General features: G+C 41.6%; 1 protein-coding gene across 3 annotated transcripts in view; it reads left to right on the forward strand.

The window, feature by feature from the left end:
* The first annotated feature begins 792 nt into the window (after window positions 1-792).
* LOC110536547 (piezo-type mechanosensitive ion channel component 2) overlaps window positions 793-21309 on the forward strand; it is a 228583-nt gene continuing 208066 nt past the window's right edge. For 2 of the 3 annotated variants that reach the window (XM_036934818.1, XM_036934819.1), the window contains exon 1: window positions 793-1667. In XM_036934818.1, coding sequence (XP_036790713.1) covers window positions 1604-1667 — 64 coding nt within the window. In that variant the 5' untranslated portion in view covers window positions 793-1603. The remainder of the gene's footprint in view (window positions 1668-21309) is intronic. The other variant, XM_036934820.1, reaches the window with a different exon arrangement.

Here is a 21309-nt window from a genome sequence, read left to right on the forward strand (position 1 = left end):
TATATATATTCTCTTTGCAACCCTATTCAACCAAGCCTTTCATGTTGCCCCACTCAAAGGCCGACAGATGTCGCTGTTGTATACATGATATTCATTGTATCCTATTCTTCGATAAAAGCAACTCGGGCCTGCTGCTGCACTAGTTGTTTTGGTTTGTGTAACAACAAAGCTAATACGTTATAACAACCTATATCCACACTCTTCCCTCAAACAAATCGTTGCACGAACTGTTTTGTAGCCTATGAATATGTCAAAGGTTTCTGGTGCTAAGCAGCATTACGTTATGATGATGTAATGCTTGTAGGTGTAGCCTACACACGGCCTACATGTTTTATTTGTGTACAATAAATCAAGGAGCCTACAAAATCACAACCATATTAATATAAGTTATTCATAATATAATCCTCAACTATTTTTTCACAATTCGTGTAGGCTTAACAGTTAATTCACGAGAAAATACAATTACTATGTTACAACCATATATAACATGGTCTATCTCTATAGTTGTAACTATTATATGAGATGATGTAGCTCATAAACAAATAATAGAACAATAGCGAACTAGCCTACTCGTCCATAACCTGTCCCTGTGCAAGGCCCAAACCTTATGCCCCTTTTCCCGTTAGTCGCGTAAAATTGTCCCAGCTTGGAATCTGCGAGGGTTGGAGTTACCTGACCCAGAGGAGGGATTGGAATGCGGCCGCCACGCCTGCGGCTCTCACAGCTCTCAGGGGAGGAGCAACATAGACTAGGCTACACGCTCACAACCCTGCCCTGCGCCTACCTCCCGCTCCTCATTCGGGACCAGGCATCGTTCCCTAATTCTTGCCTGACTTCTCAATGGTGGAGTCATTTGTCAGTTACAGGGTGGTCTTGTGAAGTTTTCATTGAAGGATGAGAAAAGTGTAATCATACGAGATAGTAAAACATTCATGCTGTACGGGAGCTGGGGCGTGAGCGAAGACTGTTATGTAGGCTTCTCCATAGGAAAGCATAGTCACGCTTTTACGCACTTCCAGGTGTCTTCTCTTACCAAACTAAAAGTGAATAAAGAAACCTGACGCTTGACAAACTGCTCACTATCCAAGGCCGGGATTATGAATTTGCAACTTGTTGATTGTTTTTCATAATTGTTTTATATCTTAAGCGCGGTGCTGGAGTTATTTATTTACTATAAGGCCTAGGCGCGATCCACAATCAAGACAACTGTTATCAACAGGTAGTCTAATGTGCATAAACTGCAATGTTGTTGATTTGCTGTTACAACCACACTTTTTTTCTGCAAGAAATTGTAGGCTGCTCCGCGTGACGAGTGTTATCCTACTGGTCCAGATGTTTGGGATATTGGATGTGGGGTGTTGAAACTAGGATAGAGGACGCTGGCTGCCGTGCCTAAACTTTTCTCGGCTGTTGGCTATGGTTTATCAAAAGCGCTGTTTTGGACTTGGACTTCTAAAAATAATGTCGGAGACACCAACGGGACAATGCCCTCTCACCTGGACGTTGGAGAGAGCTGGACGGGTGCATTGAGATTCCCTTGTGCCAGATAGCAGCGTATCATCATTAAATAGCTTTTCTGTTTATATTTCATAAATCCTAAGGAATGGCTTCCCAGGTGGTGTGCGGACTGGTCTTCAGGCTGCTGCTGCCAGTTTGTCTCGCTGCAGGTAAGTTCAAGGGGTTGCGCAATGCACATTTTATAGCCTGTAGACTGTTGCTTGACTAGGCTTATTGAATTGTAAACTTAATCAGTACAGACATAGTAGGCTATGTTTGATAATAGCATAACCACTTACAAAATAATATAATACCTATGATAATTATTATTGTTATTATTATTACTGATTTAACACTTTGTCCTTCATCAGAGACTGTTATGCAATGTTGCTAAAACTAACAAACCACTTACAAAACAATAACCTACAATTTATGCAAGTCTTAAAACATAATCGTAACTTTGGATTACTCTGACCAATAAAATGTGCCAATACCAAACCGACTTGAAGTAATAAAAAGAAAATACATTGCTGCGGATAAACCTGTGTAATTGTTAAGATTAACGTCATCATTCAAATGAATTAAATATACATTTTTTTTCATTTTGAAATAACATGTTGGAAGCTGAATAGGGTGTTAAGAAGCATAACGAAGAGCTAAAAAGCCATTGTAACAGAGATGTTCTAATCACTTCAGAGATAGAAAAGCTCTTATTGTCGTATATAATATGTATATAATATGTCATTTCTGAGCACCTGAGCATTAAACAGTTTTTTGCCGTTTATTAGAACAGGTTTTATTTGCAGTTTATTAGAACAGGTTTTATGCTCAGACAATGAAAGATTTGTGTTAAAAAATTCAAATATATATATGTTTTAATGGATGTTGACTGACAGTTAGTTTGGTATAAGTTAGTTTGGTATAAGAATTTGTTCTTAACTGACTTGCCTAGTTAAATTAAGGTAAAAAAAATAAGTATTTTTTTCAAAATAGCTCCTAACTGTTTTTCAAAATATTTTATTTGACTAGGCAAGTCAGTTAAGAACCAATTCTTATTTACAATGACAGCCTAGGAGCAATGAGCAACTGCCTTGTTTAGGGGAAGAACAACAGATTTTTACCTTGTCAGCTCAGGAAGTCGATCTAGCAACTTTTCGGTTACTGATCCAATGCTCTAACCACTAGGCCACCCCTTTGGCTGATTAAAACTTGGAAGGTTCTCTTGGCAGCTGTGGATGGGTTGGGTTTAGGGTTCGATGTTACTGTGAATGGTGTGCCCAGTAGTAGCAGGATACCGTTGTCCTGGTCTGTGTTCCACTTCCTACGGTCGACACTGTCGATATCAGAATCAGAAACTCCCCAATTACACAACACAAAAATTACTCCTGTTCTTGAAGTATGAGGAATCATCTGGCTTTACAAACAAACCACAGGGAGCAAGCAAATGCCTGTTTTCATGCCTCAAATCACTAGTCAAATTCTAAGTATGTTTTATAACACAATGTGATGTTAAGGATGTGTGGTGAAAATTCATATATACAAAATAAATCCATTTCTAAAGATCAGATTGGTGAGACATACACCCTTTACTGTAAATGATTGGTCACATTGTTTGGATCAACCTTACCGCACACTGCCTAGGGAATCAGTCTCAGAGTTGTGTTTGATATCATTCAACACATTTATTCAGCATCAACATCTTGTATTTATGTACTAAAGACTGTAATGGTATTCCTCCTTTATATAAGGCTCCTGAGTGGTGCAGCGGTCTAAGGCACTGCATTTCAGTGCTAGAGGTGTCACTACAGACACCCTGCTTCGAATCCAGGCTGTATCACAAACAGCAGTGATTGGGAATCCCATAGGGCGGTGCACAATTGGCCCAGCATTGTCCGGGTTTGGCTGGTGTAGGCCGTCATTGTAAATAAGAATTTGTTCTTAACTGACTTGCCTAGTTAAATGAAAGTGTAAAAAAAAATAAAGACTGTATGGTTGGTTGGTATTCCTCCTTTATAAAGACTATATGGTTGGTTGGTATTCCTCCTTTATAAAGACTATATGGTTGGTTGGTATTCCTCCTTTATAAAGACTATATGGTTGGTTGGTATTCCTCCTTTATAAAGACTATATGGTTGGTTGGTATTCCTCCTTTATAAAGACTATATGGTTGGTTGGTATTACTCCTTTATAAAGACTATATGGTTGGTTGGTATTCCTCCTTTATAAAGACTATATGGTTGGTTGGTATTACTCCTTTATAAAGACTATATGGTTGGTTGGTATTCCTCCTTTATAAAGACTATATGGTTGGTTGGTATTCCTCCTTTATAAAGACTATATGGTTGGTTGGTATTACTCCTTTATAAAGACTATATGGTTGGTTGGTATTCCTCCTTTATAAAGACTATATGGTTGGTTGGTATTCCTCCTTTATAAAGACTATATGGTTGGTTGGTATTACTCCTTTATAAAGACTATATGGTTGGTATTCCTCCTTTCCATGACAGACTGACCAGGTAAATCCAGGTGAAAGCTATGATCCCTTATTGATGTCGCCTGTTAAATCCACTTCAATCAGTGTAGATGAAGGGGAGGAGACAGGCTAACAAAGGATTTTTAAGCCTTGAGACAATAGAAACATGGATTGTGTAGGTGTGACCGTTCAGAGGGTGAATGGCAAAATATTTAAGTGCCGTTGCACGGGGTAATGTAGTAGGTTGCCAGGCGCACCAGTTTGAGTCAAGAACTGTAACTCTGCTTGGTTTTTCACACTCAACGGTTTTCCGTGTGTATCAAGAATGGTCCAACACTCAAAGGACTTCCAGCCAACTTGACACAACTGTGAGAAGCATTGAAGTCAACATGGGCCAGCATCCCTGTGGAACGCTTTCGACACCTTGTAGAGTCCATGCCCCGACGAATTGAGGCTGTTTTGAGGGCAAAAGGGGGTGCAACTCAATATTAGGAAGGTGTTCTTAATGTTTTATCCAATGAGTGTATACGTTCTACTGTTTATTGAATGGCTAAATGGCTTCACCTCAAAGGAGAATGAGTGTATTGGTTTATGCTATGCCACCAACTCATTCCTTAAACTGTGGTTAGTGTGGCAGTGGTGTAGCTATTTTGGCAGTGGTGTAGTTAATTTGGCAGTGGTGTAGTTAATTTGGCAGTGTTGTAGTCAGTTTGGCAGTGGTATAGTTAGTTTGGTAGTGGTGTAGTCAGTTTAGCAGTGGTGTAGTCAGTTTAGCAGTGGTGTAGTCAGTTTAGCAGTGGCGTAGTTAGTTTGGCAGTCATGTTTCAGCACCTCCCAAACCAGATGAAAGATGTTATATCACTAGTCCTCCCTCTTCCTGAAAGATGTTATATCACTAGTCCTCCCTCTTCCTGAAAGATTATATATCACTAGTCCTCCCTCTTCCTGAAAGATTATATATCACTAGTCCTCCCTCTTCCTGAAAGATTATATATCACTAGTCCTCCCTCTTCCTGAAAGATTATATATCACTAGTCCTCCCTCTTCCTGAAAGATTATATATCACTAGTCCTCCCTCTTCCTGAAAGATTATATATCACTAGTCCTCCCTCTTCCTGAAAGATTATATATCACTAGTCCTCCCTCTTCCTGAAAGATTATATATCACTAGTCCTCCCTCTTCCTGAAAGATTATATATCACCAGTCCTCCCTCTTCCTGAAAGATTATATATCACTAGTCCTCCCTCTTCCTGAAAGATTATATATCACTAGTCCTCCCTCTTCCTGAAAGATTATATATCACTAGTCCTCCCTCTTCCTGAAAGATTATATATCACTAGTCCTCCCTCTTTCTGAAAGATTATATATCACTAGTCCTCCCTCTTCCTGAAAGATTATATATCACTAGTCCTCCCTCTTTCTGAAAGATTATATATCACTAGTCCTCCCTCTTCCTGAAAGATTATATATCACTAGTCCTCCCTCTTCCTGAAAGATTATATATCACTAGTCCTCCCTCTTTCTGAAAGATTATATATCACTAGTCCTCCCTCTTCCTGAAAGATTATATATCACTAGTCCTCCCTCTTCCTGAAAGATTATATATCACTAGTCCTCCCTCTTCCTGAAAGATTATATATCACTAGTCCTCCCTCTTCCTGAAAGATTATATATCACTAGTCCTCCCTCTTCCTGAAAGATTATATATCACTAGTCCTCCCTCTTCCTGAAAGATTATATATCACTAGTCCTCCCTCTTCCTGAAAGATTATATATCACTAGTCCTCCCTCTTCCTGAAAGATTATATATCACTAGTCCTCCCTCTTCCTGAAAGATTATATATCACTAGTCCTCCCTCTTCCTGAAAGATTATATATCACTAGTCCTCCCTCTTCATGAAAGATTATATATCACCAGTCCTCCCTCTTCCTGAAAGATTATATATCACTAGTCCTCCCTCTTCCTGAAAGATTATATATCACTAGTCCTCCCTCTTCCTGAAAGATGTTATATCACTAGTCCTCCCTCTTCCTGAAAGATGTTATATCACTAGTCCTCCCTCTTCCTGAAAGATTATATATCACTAGTCCTCCCTCTTCCTGAAAGATTATATATCACTAGTCCTCCCTCTTCCTGAAAGATTATATATCACTAGTCCTCCCTCTTCCTGAAAGATGTTATATCACTAGTCCTCCCTCTTCCTGAAAGATGTTATATCACTAGTCCTCCCTCTTCCTGAAAGATGTTATATCACTAGTCCTCCCTCTTCCTGAAAGATTATATATCACCAGTCCTCCCTCTTCCTGAAAGATTATATATCACTAGTCCTCCCTCTTCCTGAAAGATTATATATCACTAGTCCTCCCTCTTCCTGAAAGATTATATATCACTAGTCCTCCCTCTTCCTGAAAGATTATATATCACTAGTCCTCCCTCTTCCTGAAAGATTATATATCACTAGTCCTCCCTCTTCCTGAAAGATTATATATCACTAGTCCTCCCTCTTCCTGAAAGATTATATATCACTAGTCCTCCCTCTTCCTGAAAGATTATATATCACTAGTCCTCCCTCTTCCTGAAAGATTATATATCACTAGTCCTCCCTCTTCCTGAAAGATTATATATCACTAGTCCTCCCTCTTTCTGAAAGATTATATATCACTAGTCCTCCCTCTTCCTGAAAGATTATATATCACTAGTCCTCCCTCTTTCTGAAAGATTATATATCACTAGTCCTCCCTCTTCCTGAAAGATTATATATCACTAGTCCTCCCTCTTCCTGAAAGATTATATATCACTAGTCCTCCCTCTTCCTGAAAGATTATATATCACTAGTCCTCCCTCTTCCTGAAAGATTATATATCACTAGTCCTCCCTCTTCCTGAAAGATTATATATCACTAGTCCTCCCTCTTCATGAAAGATTATATATCACTAGTCCTCCCTCTTCCTGAAAGATTATATATCACTAGTCCTCCCTCTTCCTGAAAGATTATATATCACTAGTCCTCCCTCTTTCTGAAAGATTATATATCACTAGTCCTCCCTCTTCCTGAAAGATTATATATCACTAGTCCTCCCTCTTCCTGAAAGATTATATGTCACTAGTCCTCCCTCTTCCTGAAAGATTATATATCACTAGTCCTCCCTCTTCCTGAAAGATTATATATCACTAGTCCTCCCTCTTCCTGAAAGATTATATATCACTAGTCCTCCCTCTTCCTGAAAGATTATATATCACTAGTCCTCCCTCTTCCTGAAAGATTATATATCACTAGTCCTCCCTCTTCCTGAAAGATTATATATCACTAGTCCTCCCTCTTCCTGAAAGATTATATATCACTAGTCCTCCCTCTTCCTGAAAGATGTTATATCACTAGTCCTCCCTCTTCCTGAAAGATTATATATCACTAGTCCTCCCTCTTCCTGAAAGATTATATATCACTAGTCCTCCCTCTTCCTGAAAGATTATATATCACTAGTCCTCCCTCTTCCTGAAAGATTATATATCACTAGTCCTCCCTCTTCCTGAAAGATTATATATCACTAGTCCTCCCTCTTCCTGAAAGATTATATATCACCAGTCCTCCCTCTTCCTGAAAGATTATATATCACTAGTCCTCCCTCTTCCTGAAAGATTATATATCACCAGTCCTCCCTCTTCCTGAAAGATTATATATCACTAGTCCTCCCTCTTCCTGAAAGATTATATATCACTAGTCCTCCCTCTTCCTGAAAGATTATATATCACTAGTCCTCCCTCTTCCTGAAAGATTATATATCACTAGTCCTCCCTCTTCCTGAAAGATTATATATCACTAGTCCTCCCTCTTCCTGAAAGATGTTATATCACTAGTCCTCCCTCTTCCTGAAAGATTATATATCACCAGTCCTCCCTCTTCCTGAAAGATTATATATCACTAGTCCTCCCTCTTCCTGAAAGATTATATATCACTAGTCCTCCCTCTTCCTGAAAGATTATATATCACTAGTCCTCCCTCTTCCTGAAAGATTATATATCACTAGTCCTCCCTCTTCCTGAAAGATTATATATCACCAGTCCTCCCTCTTCCTGAAAGATTATATATCACTAGTCCTCCCTCTTTCTGAAAGATTATATATCACTAGTCCTCCCTCTTCCTGAAAGATTATATATCACTAGTCCTCCCTCTTCCTGAAAGATTATATATCACTAGTCCTCCCTCTTCCTGAAAGATTATATATCACTAGTCCTCCCTCTTCCTGAAAGATTATATATCACTAGTCCTCCCTCTTCCTGAAAGATGTTATATCACTAGTCCTCCCTCTTCCTGAAAGATTATATATCACTAGTCCTCCCTCTTCCTGAAAGATTATATATCACTAGTCCTCCCTCTTCCTGAAAGATGTTATATCACTAGTCCTCCCTCTTCATGAAAGATGTTATATCACTAGTCCTCCCTCTTCCTGAAAGATTATATATCACTAGTCCTCCCTCTTCCTGAAAGATGTTATATCACTAGTCCTCCCTCTTCATGAAAGATTATATATCACTAGTCCTCCCTCTTCCTGAAAGATGTTATATCACTAGTCCTCCCTCTTCCTGAAAGATGTTATATCACTAGTCCTCCCTCTTCCTGAAAGATTATATATCACTAGTCCTCCCTCTTCCTGAAAGATTATATATCACTAGTCCTCCCTCTTCCTGAAAGATGTTATATCACTAGTCCTCCCTCTTCCTGAAAGATTATATATCACTAGTCCTCCCTCTTCCTGAAAGATTATATATCACTAGTCCTCCCTCTTCCTGAAAGATTATATATCACTAGTCCTCCCTCTTCCTGAAAGATTATATATCACTAGTCCTCCCTCTTCCTGAAAGATGTTATATCACTAGTCCTCCCTCTTCCTGAAAGATTATATATCACTAGTCCTCCCTCTTCCTGAAAGATTATATATCACTAGTCCTCCCTCTTCCTGAAAGATTATATATCACTAGTCCTCCCTCTTCCTGAAAGATTATATATCACTAGTCCTCCCTCTTCCTGAAAGATTATATATCACTAGTCCTCCCTCTTCCTGAAAGATTATATATCACCAGTCCTCCCTCTTCCTGAAAGATTATATATCACTAGTCCTCCCTCTTCCTGAAAGATTATATATCACCAGTCCTCCCTCTTCCTGAAAGATTATATATCACTAGTCCTCCCTCTTCCTGAAAGATTATATATCACCAGTCCTCCCTCTTCCTGAAAGATTATATATCACTAGTCCTCCCTCTTCCTGAAAGATTATATATCACTAGTCCTCCCTCTTCCTGAAAGATTATATATCACTAGTCCTCCCTCTTCCTGAAAGATTATATATCACCAGTCCTCCCTCTTCCTGAAAGATTATATATCACTAGTCCTCCCTCTTCCTGAAAGATTATATATCACCAGTCCTCCCTCTTCCTGAAAGATTATATATCACTAGTCCTCCCTCTTCCTGAAAGATTATATATCACTAGTCCTCCCTCTTCCTGAAAGATTATATATCACTAGTCCTCCCTCTTCCTGAAAGATTATATATCACTAGTCCTCCCTCTTCCTGAAAGATTATATATCACTAGTCCTCCCTCTTCCTGAAAGATTATATATCACTAGTCCTCCCTCTTCCTGAAAGATTATATATCACTAGTCCTCCCTCTTCCTGAAAGATTATATATCACCAGTCCTCCCTCTTCCTGAAAGATTATATATCACTAGTCCTCCCTCTTCCTGAAAGATTATATATCACTAGTCCTCCCTCTTCCTGAAAGATTATATATCACTAGTCCTCCCTCTTCCTGAAAGATTATATATCACTAGTCCTCCCTCTTCCTGAAAGATTATATATCACTAGTCCTCCCTCTTCCTGAAAGATTATATATCACTAGTCCTCCCTCTTCCTGAAAGATTATATATCACTAGTCCTCCCTCTTCCTGAAAGATTATATATCACTAGTCCTCCCTCTTCCTGAAAGATTATATATCACTAGTCCTCCCTCTTCCTGAAAGATTATATATCACTAGTCCTCCCTCTTCCTGAAAGATTATATATCACTAGTCCTCCCTCTTCCTGAAAGATTATATATCACTAGTCCTCCCTCTTCCTGAAAGATTATATATCACTAGTCCTCCCTCTTCCTGAAAGATTATATATCACTAGTCCTCCCTCTTCCTGAAAGATTATATATCACCAGTCCTCCCTCTTCCTGAAAGATTATATATCACTAGTCCTCCCTCTTCCTGAAAGATTATATATCACTAGTCCTCCCTCTTCCTGAAAGATTATATATCACTAGTCCTCCCTCTTCCTGAAAGATTATATATCACCAGTCCTCCCTCTTCCTGAAAGATTATATATCACTAGTCCTCCCTCTTCCTGAAAGATTATATATCACTAGTCCTCCCTCTTCCTGAAAGATTATATATCACTAGTCCTCCCTCTTCATGCTTGTTTCCCCTCCTTTTTCAGTCCTGATATACAGTGGCCTTTTATTTGACTCTGTGCAGTCTGTTTCATGAGACGCCCACAAGACGAGCAGGCAGATAGAGTTTCAGAGTCCCCTGGTAATGTGATTGTCCAGCGACATGTCTATTCCATGACTTGTGGTTTATCTGAAAGACTTGTTTATACAGACCTATCAAATTTGGGCGACCAATGCCAATGCTGATTGAGATCTCTTGTTTTGGAGGAGTTCAGTCGTTTTGAAACTCCCCATGCCCATTACTCTCCATTGGCCAGATGATGAACATGTAGATGTCTATATTTCTGCAAGTGTCACCATGTGTGCTTTAAGTTTTCTGTCACAAATGATGTTGTATCAGTTATTCTCTAGATGGGCTTTTGTGAAGTTGTGAGACTTCCATGGTAAATTAAATCCTCTTAACTAAATCACACACAAGAGCCCAATTTGGCATGGTGAGAGAAATTCAGCTGCATTGGCATTCACTGAAAGGGGAAATTGGGTCGGAAACCTACAAGAGGTTAACCAAACTATTTAGTTCATTCTGTTGATGCAGAGTATGATTACATTGGATTACTCATTTTGAAGGGTGTTTTTCAAAGTGCAGTTTGAGGAAGAGAAAGAGAGAGCAGGAGATAGCAGGAGGGCGAGGGAGAGAAACAGAGAGAGAGAGCAGGAGATAGCAGGAGGGCGAGGGAGAGAGAAACAGAGAGAGAGAGCAGGAGATAGCAGGAGGGCGAGGGAGAGAGCGGATGGGAGCGGGAGAGAGTGGGAGGGAGAAGGAGAGAGCCGGAGGGAGAGGAAAAGAGCTGGAGGGGGAGGGAGAGGGAGAGAGGGAGATGGAGAGAGCCGCAGTCTCTCTGTCTTCTGATGAAATAGCTTCTTGAAGGGTAGTTTGGATCATATCTGTCTCACTTGAAATGAGAGCGACTGTATCTGCCTCTCTTAACAAATGATAAGATATTAAACCTGTTAACATTCAGACCAACTAGAGTGATGACTGTTTCTAACTATGAATCTCAACCAGGGAGAGTTACAGTATGTGGAACAAAAGAAGCCATTCTACCTGATGGCTATTTGATGTCCCAGCCTACTGCCCCCTCAGTGTCCCCTCACAGTGCACTGGTGACCCACAACCGTTTATGTTGCGCTTTACCTAGGCGTTACTTTATTTCTGTTTTATTTTCGGAGAAACACTTTTTGTTTGTATGGGTCCCCAGGATGTATACAGAGACAGTAGAGTTTATACAGAGCCGGGCCAGTAAATGGGCTAAATGAAGCCGGCATGGCTGGAAAGAAGGGGACCAGTGTTTGTAAATGTTTTTATTATCTATTTAACCTTTATTTAACTAGGCAAGTCAGTTAAGAACAAATTCTTATTTACAATGAAGGCCTTCCCAGGCCAAACCCTAACCCGGTCCACGCTGGGCCAATTGTGCGCCGCCCTATGGGACTGCCAATCACAGCTGGTTGTAATACAGCCTGGAATCATAACAGGGTCTGTGGCCTCTAGCACTGAGATGCAGTGTCTTAGAGAGCTGCTCCACTCGAGAGCCCTACATGTGGTGCCTCAAAGCTTTCAACTGTGAGTCTTCAAGTGGACAGGCCACCCCTTTAACTGCCTATGAGCACTGAGTCTTGAAGTGGAAAGGCCACCCCTTTAACTGCCTATGAGCACTGAGTCTTGAAGTGGAAAGGCCACCCCTTAAACTCAGTGCTCATAGGCACCTTTCTCGTTCTCTCTCTTTCTCTCGGATGCCAGTTTTCCCTTATCTAAAGCAATTATCAATTCCACAGTGCAACTGCATCATGGCCTAATAAGAAACAAAAATGTATCTGTAGCCTATAGTTTAGGAGTCCAACTTGTGCTGTATGGAAACAGCCAGTCGTATTAGCAGTATAGACATGGTTTGAAATACCTGGTGAGAAATATATCACCAAAACATATATTTGTATAAATGTGTAGTTATTTTTCCATCACTGGTCAGTTGGTTTCATTTGACTAAAAGTCAACATGTCTCAAAAGTCAGTTATCAGTGAAACAGCCTTTGCCCCACTGGATGAGTACACAAGTAGGCATGACTTTTGTTAAAAATATTTTATAGATTTGCATATCACTCTGCAGTTCCCTGGAGGTCTCTCTCCCTCAGTATCTCTTTCTCTCACTCTCCCTGTCTCTCTCTCGCTCTCTCTTTTTCCCTCACTCTTTCTCTCACTCTTTCTCTCACTCTCTCTCTCTCTCTTTCTCTTTCAGTCTCTCTCTCTCTCTCTTTCTCTTTCAGTCTCTCTCCCCCCCCCCCCTCTCTCTCTCTCTCTCTCTCTTTCAATCTCAATCTCTCTCTCTCTCTTTCTTTCTCTCTCTCTCTCTCTCTCGCTCTCTCTCTCTCTATTTCAGTCTCAATCTCTCTATTCTCTCTCTCCCCCCTCTCTCCCTCTCTCTCTCTCCCTCTTCTTTCTCTCTTTCTCTCTCTCTCTTTCAGTCTCTCTCTCACTCTCTCTCTCTCTCTTTCTATTTCAGTCTCTCTCTCTCTTTCTCTTTCAGTGTCTCTCTCCCTCTCTCTCTCTCCCTCTTCTTTCTCTCTTTCTTTCCCTCTCTCTCTCTCTCTCTTTCAGTCTCTCTCCCCCCCCCCCTCTCTCTCTCTCTCTCTCTCTCTTTCTTTCTCTCTCTCTCTCTCTCTCTCTCTCTCTCGCTCTCTCTCTCTCTTTCAGTCTCAATCTCTCTATTCTCTCTCTCCCCCTCTCTCTCTCTTTCTTTCAGTCATTCTCTCTCTCGCTCTTTCTCTCTCTCTTTCAGTCTCAATCTCTCTCCACTCTCTCTCTCTCCCTCTCTCTCTCTCTTTCTTTCAGTCTCTCTCTCTCGCTCTCTCTTTCTTTCAGTCTCTCTCTCTCTCTCTCTCTCTCTCCCCTTTGGCTTTATAGTCAGACTATTCATACAGTTTTATCTGAACGGTTTCCTTTCTATAATCTGACAACAGTGCCACTGAACTATACTCAGCCACCTGAAAGGACCTTTTGTGCGGACTCTCCCAACCACACAGAACTCAGAGCTCAGGGAGACTACTAGAAACAAGACAGTTGTATATCACAACTCAAAGTGTCTGGTTTTGAGAACATGTGTAAAATAATTGGCTAAAAGTTAAATAGACACATTCATAGGTGTCTACTGCCCAGTTTAGAAGGTTTGGTAATCTTACAGTGATAGTTGAATTAGATAGCCTTTGGTGTAAACCAATCATTGATTAAAGTTACTGAAATACAGGCAGCTGCTTGCTTGTTTTGTTTGTCTGACCAACTTGCAAATTGATGAGCTAGCAGACACCGACGCTTAACAATACAGACCTGTGTTAGCAACGGTCACACTGAAAGATGTGCTTAACAATACAGACCTGTGTTAGCAACGGTCACACTGAAAGATGTGCTTAACAATACAGACCTGTGGGGTCTCCTGAGTGGTGCAGCGGTCTAAGGCACTGCACCGCAGTGCTAGCTGCGTTACTACAGATCCTGGTTCGATACCGGGCGGTGTCACAGCCAGCCGTGACCGGGAGACCCATGAGGCGACGCACAATTGGCCCAGCACCGTTAGGGTAGGGTTTGGCTGGCCGGTATGTCCTTGTCCCATTGCGCTCTAGTGACTCCTGTGGCGGGACGGGCGCATGCACGCTGACACGGTCGCCAGGTGTACAGTGTTTCCTCCGACACATTGGTGCACCTGGCTTCCGGGTTAAGCATGCATTGTGTAAAGAAGCAGTGCGGCTTGGCAGGGTTGTGTTTTGGAGGATGCACGGCAGTTGCACGGAGTTGCAGCGATGGGACAAGACTGTAACTACCAATTGGATATGATGAAATTGGAGAGGAAAAGGGGGCAAAAAAAATTAGCACTGAACGATGTGCTAGTCCTTTAGTCCAAAAGCTCCTACTTGCAGACAAACATTTGTGTTTGCTTTCTATATTTTACCTCAGTTCTGCCTATGATAGAAATGAACACAATTGAATATTCTGGTAACACAACTTGTTGTCGTCAAAGTATCTGATGTCTCTGTAGTAGAGGGGGATTTAATTATTTTTGAACTGTCGTATTGGTGATGTACTCATGAGATTTAACCTTATGCAACAATGACTATGGATTTTCCCACTAATAACCCCATAATTAGCCTCCCATCTCTCTCATTCTGGTCTCTCATCATTACAATGTTGAGTCATTTCTGTTTAAATGGACATTTAAATAGCTTCAACTAGGAGACAGCTGATGTAAAAACACAATGTGACATTTTTCACGTGATTTGTTCACGTGAAAAATGTACATATGAAAAATCCATGTGAAACTTCACACGTGTACAACAAACGTGTTTCTGACTTGTGAAAATCAAACTTTTTATTTATTTATTTTTAAAAATCTCCCTTGTTCATACCATACATTGTGTCCGATAACCATTATTTTTGTATGCGTTTTTTTGTTGTTGTAAGGGACAATCTAATATAGAAGTAAACCTCTCATGTTGATTCTTGCAAGGCATCTGTCCCCCTATATGGTTCTTAGAGATTAACTTGCTGGTGGAGGGTTGATTTGGGCTGGTGGTTTGTGAATTGACTCACCTTTGGGTTATGAACAAGTATTCTCAACGTACATTGTATACCTGCATTTTACGTGCGAGCTTGCTTTGAAAATGCATATTAACTCATCTGTACTGAAAACTGCCATGTGCAGTTGTACCATCTGATTACCAGTCAGTAGTTTCATAACGGTACATTCCTGAGGATAAGCGGTGGTGGAACCTGCAGTGTGATGGTATGGTAGCAGTGGTGCAGGATGGGGTGTATGAAGTTACAAGCAGGGTGTAGCTAGTTTTAGTTGTTTTTTGAGCAACGAGGCACACCAGAGTTAGTTCAGGCTCATTCATGAGGTTCAGACATCTTCAGGTTTGGAAGTTCTAGTGTAAACAGAACCCAGTGAAATAACATATTGAGTTACCTGTGAAAACGGAAACATTTGGGATGGGGCCGGTGGCAGAATGGATCTTGGGTGTCTGTGCACACTCTTCCCGCCTATGATCTCTGTCTTCTCCACCTCCCATCAATTCCAGCAGCATCAATGAACTGACATATTTACGCTTAATATTCATATTTAGCTCTGATATAAAAAAAAAGGCAGTTTTGGGGGTATTTTTAAAATATGTTTTGGATATATATTCGTCAACACTTGCTATTATTTTTATGTCAACATCAATATTATTCAGTGTAGACAATGACTGTGCCAGGCACCTGGAGATTGTTCTTAGCCAAAACACTCGAACAGAAAATACTCACACTGAACAAACAAAACCGGCAGAAATTAACAGTCAATATTAAAACAACAACTATTCTGATTATTAATCCTGAAAAACACAGAAAGTGGATTGGCATCAATGCACGATTTACTGTGAAAGTCTAAATTCCTCACCTATATCAACGAATTAGCAGCTGCTACTCTCTGTTTATTATCTATGCATAGTCACTTTAACTCTACCTACATGTACATATAACCTCAATTGCCTTGACTAACCGGTGCCCCCACACATTGACTCTGTACCGGTACCCCCTGTATATAGCTTTGTTACTGTTATTTTATTGTTGTTCTTCAATTATTTGCATTTTTTAATGTATTTTTTTACTTCAGTTAACTTTAGTAATTACTTTCTTAACACTTATTTTTCTTAAAATGTATTGTTGGTTAAGGGCTTGTAAGTAAGCCTTTCACTGTAAGGTCTAAACCTGTTGTATTAGGCGAATGTGACAAATAAAATGTCATTTGATACTGAATGTCATCTATACTGAACAAAAATAGAAAACGCAACATGTAAAATGTTGGTCCCATGTTTCATGAGCTGAAATAAAAGATCCCAGAAATATTCCATGCCCACAAAAAATCTTATTTTGCTCAAACTTTTTGGGCACAAATTTGTTTACATCCCTCTTAGTGAGCATTTCTCCTTTGCCAAGATAATCCATCCACCTGACAGGTGTGGCATAGTTTTGATGGAGCCATGCAATAGGCATGCTGACTGCAGGAATGTCCACCAGAGCTGTTGCCAGAGATTTTAATGTTAATTTCTTTACCATAAGCTGCCTCCAACTTCGTTTTAGAGAATTTGGCAGTACTCACAGCCGGCCTCACAACCGCAGGCCACGTGTAACGACGCCAGTCCAGGACCTCCACATCCGGCTTCATCACCTGCGGGATCATCTGAGACCAGCTGATGAAACTGTGGGTTTGCACAACTGAAGAATTTCTGCACAAACTGTCAGAAACCTCAGGGAAGCTCATATGCGTGCGTGCTTGTCGTCCTCACCAGGGTCTTGACCTGACTGGAGTTTGGTGTCGTAACCGACTTCAGTGGGCAAATACTCACCTTCAATGGCCACTGGCACGCTGGAGAAGTGTGCTCTTCATCTGCCCGGTTTCAAGTGTACCGGGCAGATGGCAGACAGCGTGTGTGGCGTTGTGTAGGCGAGCGGTTTGCTAATGCCAATGTTGTGAGTGCTCCATGGTGGCGGTGGGGTAGTTCCCACCAATACCCAACACCTTCGCACAGCCATTGATCAGGAGTGGGACAACATTCCACAGGCCACAATCAACAGCCTGATCAACTCTATGCAAAGGTGATGTGTCACGCTGCTATAGACAAATGGTGGTCACACCAGATGCTGACTGGTTTTCTGATCCACGCCTCTACATCTTTTGTAAGGTATCTGTGACCAACTGTATTCCCCAGTCATGTGAAATGCATAAATTAGGGCCTAATCTATTTATTTAAATTGACTGATGTCCTTATATGAACTGTAACTCAGTCAAATCTTTGTTGCATGTTGCGTTTATATTTTTTTGTTCAGTGTATATTAAAGATATGTGATAGAATATTCATTTGTTACTTATTTATTTACACCAAAGTAAACAAGTGATAGACAACAATACAGATAAAAACAAAATAAAGCAACAACAAAATGTTTACAGGTGTGTTTGGAAGCCAATGGGCTAATATGAAAACCACACCACAAAACAACAATGACTCCCCATCCCTCACCACTTGATTCCCCATCCCTCACCACTTGACTCTCCATACCTCACCCCTTGACTCGCCATCCCTCACCACTTGACTCCCCGTCCCTTACCACTTGATTCCCCATCCCTCACCACTTGACTCCCCATACCTCACCCCTTGACTCGCCATCCCTCACCCCTTGACTCGCCATCCCTCACCCCTTGACTCCCCATCCCTCACCCCTTGACTCCCCATCCCCATCCCTCACCCCTTGACTCCCCATACCTCACCCCTTGACTCCCCATACCTCACCCCTTGACTCGCCATCCCTCACCCCTTGACTCCCCATCCCTCACCCCTTGACTCCCCATACCTCACCCCTTGACTCCCCATCCCCATCCCTCACCCCTTGACTCCCCATACCTCACCCCTTGACTCCCCATACCTCACCCCTTTAATTTGGGTAGCCTTGTTCTCAAATTAGCTTTGTTAAAACCCCCAACTACAATAAATGCAGCCTCAGGACACTTCTGCGAGTAGGCCTTTCTAATCGACCTGGCCCGGGTATCCTGGAAGGATATTGACCTCATCCCGTCAGTCTAGGATGCCTGGTCGTTCTTTAAATGTAATTTCCTCACCATCTTAAATAAGCATGCCCCTTTCAGAAAATGCAGAACTAAGAACAGATATAGTCCTTGGTTCACTACAGACCTGACTGCCCTTGACCAGCACAAAAACATCCTGTGGCTGACTGCAATTGTATCGAATAGTCTCTGCGATTTGCAACTGTTCAGGGAAGTCAGGAACCAATAAACGCAGTCAGTCAGGAAAGCAAAGGCTACCTTTTTCAAACAAAAATTCAAAAAGTTTTGGGACACTGTAAAGTCCATGGAGAACAAGAGCACCTCCCAGCTGCCCACTGCACTGAGGCTAGGTAACACGGTCACCACCGATAAATCCATGATAATTGAACATTTCAATAAGCATTTATTTACGGCTGGCCATGCTTTCCTCCTGGCTACCCAACCCCGGCCAACAGCTCCGCCAACCCGCAGCTACTTGCCCGAGATTCCCCAGCTTCTCCTTTACCCAAATCCAGATAGCAGATGTTCTGAAAGAGCTGCAAAACCTGGACCCGTACAAATCAGCTGGGCTAGACAATCTGGACCCTCTCTTTCTAAAACTATCCGCCGCCATTGTTGCAACCCCTATTAACAGTCTGTTCAAGCTCTCTTTCGTATTGTCCGAGATCCCTAAAGATTGGAAAGCTGCCACGGTCATCCCCCTCTTCAAAGGGGGTGACACTCTAGACCCAAACTGTTATAGACCTATATCCATCCTGCCCTGCCTCTATAAAGTCTTCGAAAGCCAAGTTAATAAACAGATCACTGACCATTTCAAATCTCACCGTACCTTCTCCGCTCTGCAATCTGGTTTCCGAGCTGGTCACTGGTGCAACTCAACCACGCTCAAGGTCCTAAACGATATCATAACTGCCATATATCCATAATCACCATATCCTTATCGGCAGACTCAATAGCCTTGGTTTCTCAAATGACTGCCTCGCCTGTTTCACCAACTACTTCGCAGACATAGTTCAGTAAGTCAAATCGGAGGGCCTGTTGTCCGGGCCTCTGGCAGTCTCTATGGGGGTGCCACAGGGTTCAATTCTCTGCCCGACTCTTTTCTCTGTATATATCAATGATGTCACTCTTGCTGTGGGTGATTCCCTGATCCACCTCTACACAGACGACACCATTCTGTATACATCTGGCCCTTCTTTGGACACTGTGTTAACAAACCTCCAAACAAACTTCAATGCCATACAACACTCCTTCCGTGGGCTCCAACTGTTCTTAAACGCTAGTAAAACCAAATGCATGCTTTTCAACCGTTCGCTGCCCGCAACCGCCCGCCCGACTAGCATCACCACCCTGGACGGTTCTGACCTAGAATATGTGGACAACTACAAATACCTAGGTGACTGGCTAGACTGTAAACTCTCCTTCCAGACTCATATTAAACTTCTCCAATCCAAAATCAAATCTAGAATCAACTTTCTTTTTCGCAACAAAGCTTCCTTCACACACGCCACCAAACTTACCCTAGTAAAACTGACTATCTTACCGAACCTTGACTTCGGCAATGTCATCTACAAAATAGCTTCCAATACTCTACTCAGCAAACTGGATGCAGTCTATCACAGTGCCATCCGTTTTGGTACCAAAGTCCCTTATACCACCCACCACTGCGACCTGTATGCTCTAGTCGGCTGGCCCTCGCTACATATTCGTCAACAGACCCACTGGCTCCAGGTCATCTATAAGTCTATGCTAGGTAAAGCTCCGCCTTAGCCCACTGGTCACGATAACAACACCCACCCATAGCACGCGCTCCAGCAGATATATCTCACTGGTCATCCCCAAAGCCAACTCCTCCTTTGGCCGCCTTTCCTTCCAGTTCTCCGCTGACAGTGCCTGGAACGAATTGCAAAAATCGCTGGAGCTGGAGACTTATGTTTCCCTCGCTAACTTTAAACATCAGCTATCTGAGCAGCTTACCGATCGCTGCATCTGTACATAGTCCATCTGTAAATAGCCCACCCAATATACCTACCTCATCCCCATATTGTTTTATTTATTTTTCTGCTCTTTTTTCACACCAGTATCTCTACTTGCACATCATCATCTGCTCATTTATCACTCCAGTGTTAATCTGCTAAATTGTAATTACTTTGCTACTATGGCCTGTTTATTGCCGACCTCCTCACGCCATTTGCACACACTGTATATAGACTGTCTTTTTTTCTATTGTGTTATTGACTGTACGCTTGTTTATTCCATGTGTAACTCTGTGTTGTTGTTTCTGTCACACTGCTTTGCTTTATCTTGGCCACATCGCAGTTGTAAATGAGAACTTGTTCTAAAATAGCCTACCTGGTTAAATAAAGGTGAAATAAAAAATAGATATATGGTTTCCAGTTTGAATAAAGTCCACTGAAGTTCCTTGACGGCTGGCTTGTTATCCGCTTGTGGGGGGATATACATGGCTGTGACGATAACTGAGGAGAGTTCTCTTGGGGGATAATATGGTGGGCATTTGATTGTTAGGAATTCTAGGTCAGGTGAACAAAAGGGCTTGAGTTCTTGTATGTTGTTCCAATTACACCATGAGTCGTTAATCATGAAACATACACCCCCTTCTTCTTACCAGACATACTCTGTTTCATGGAGACATGGCTAGCTGTGGACATGCTGTCGGAGTCCGTACAGCCAACAGGATTTTCCGTGCATCGCGCTGACAGGAATAAACATAACGTAATACAATACATTCATCAGATATGTTACATATTCATCTCATAATATTGAAGGCAGTGTGATGTCACAGTTGCTTATCTTTAGACATATAGCCAGTAGGCACCCAAACTAGGCCTATCTGAAGTATGAATATGACCAATCAAATCGTCAGGTATCCTGTTGTTCTGGCAGACAGGAGTCAGTAGTAGATTGCTACACTGTATTTTATATGGAGGATAAACGTTGCCAGGCAAGACTGGAAGAAAGGAATCTTCTGGTCACTAATCTGGATATGCGCGTCCACCTTTGCGCCCTAAACACATTTATACAAAAACATTAAAAACATTCTGGGGGAAGTTATACCACCACCGAATGGGCACTTTGGAGACTGGAAAGACTAAAAAAAAGGCATGTGTTCTGCACAGGTAGAGCCCTATCTGTGCACGTGCCTGCCACCCTGTGTGATTTAAAAGTACATCTTGCTATGATCCTTCATGATTTGCAAAACGTTCATTATTTGCAGAAGATTCTGTAAATCTAGATCAATCTAACCC

The sequence above is a fragment of the Oncorhynchus mykiss genome, chromosome 11 (assembly GCF_013265735.2).
Source record: "Oncorhynchus mykiss isolate Arlee chromosome 11, USDA_OmykA_1.1, whole genome shotgun sequence".
NCBI classification, from domain to species: domain Eukaryota; kingdom Metazoa; phylum Chordata; class Actinopteri; order Salmoniformes; family Salmonidae; genus Oncorhynchus; species Oncorhynchus mykiss.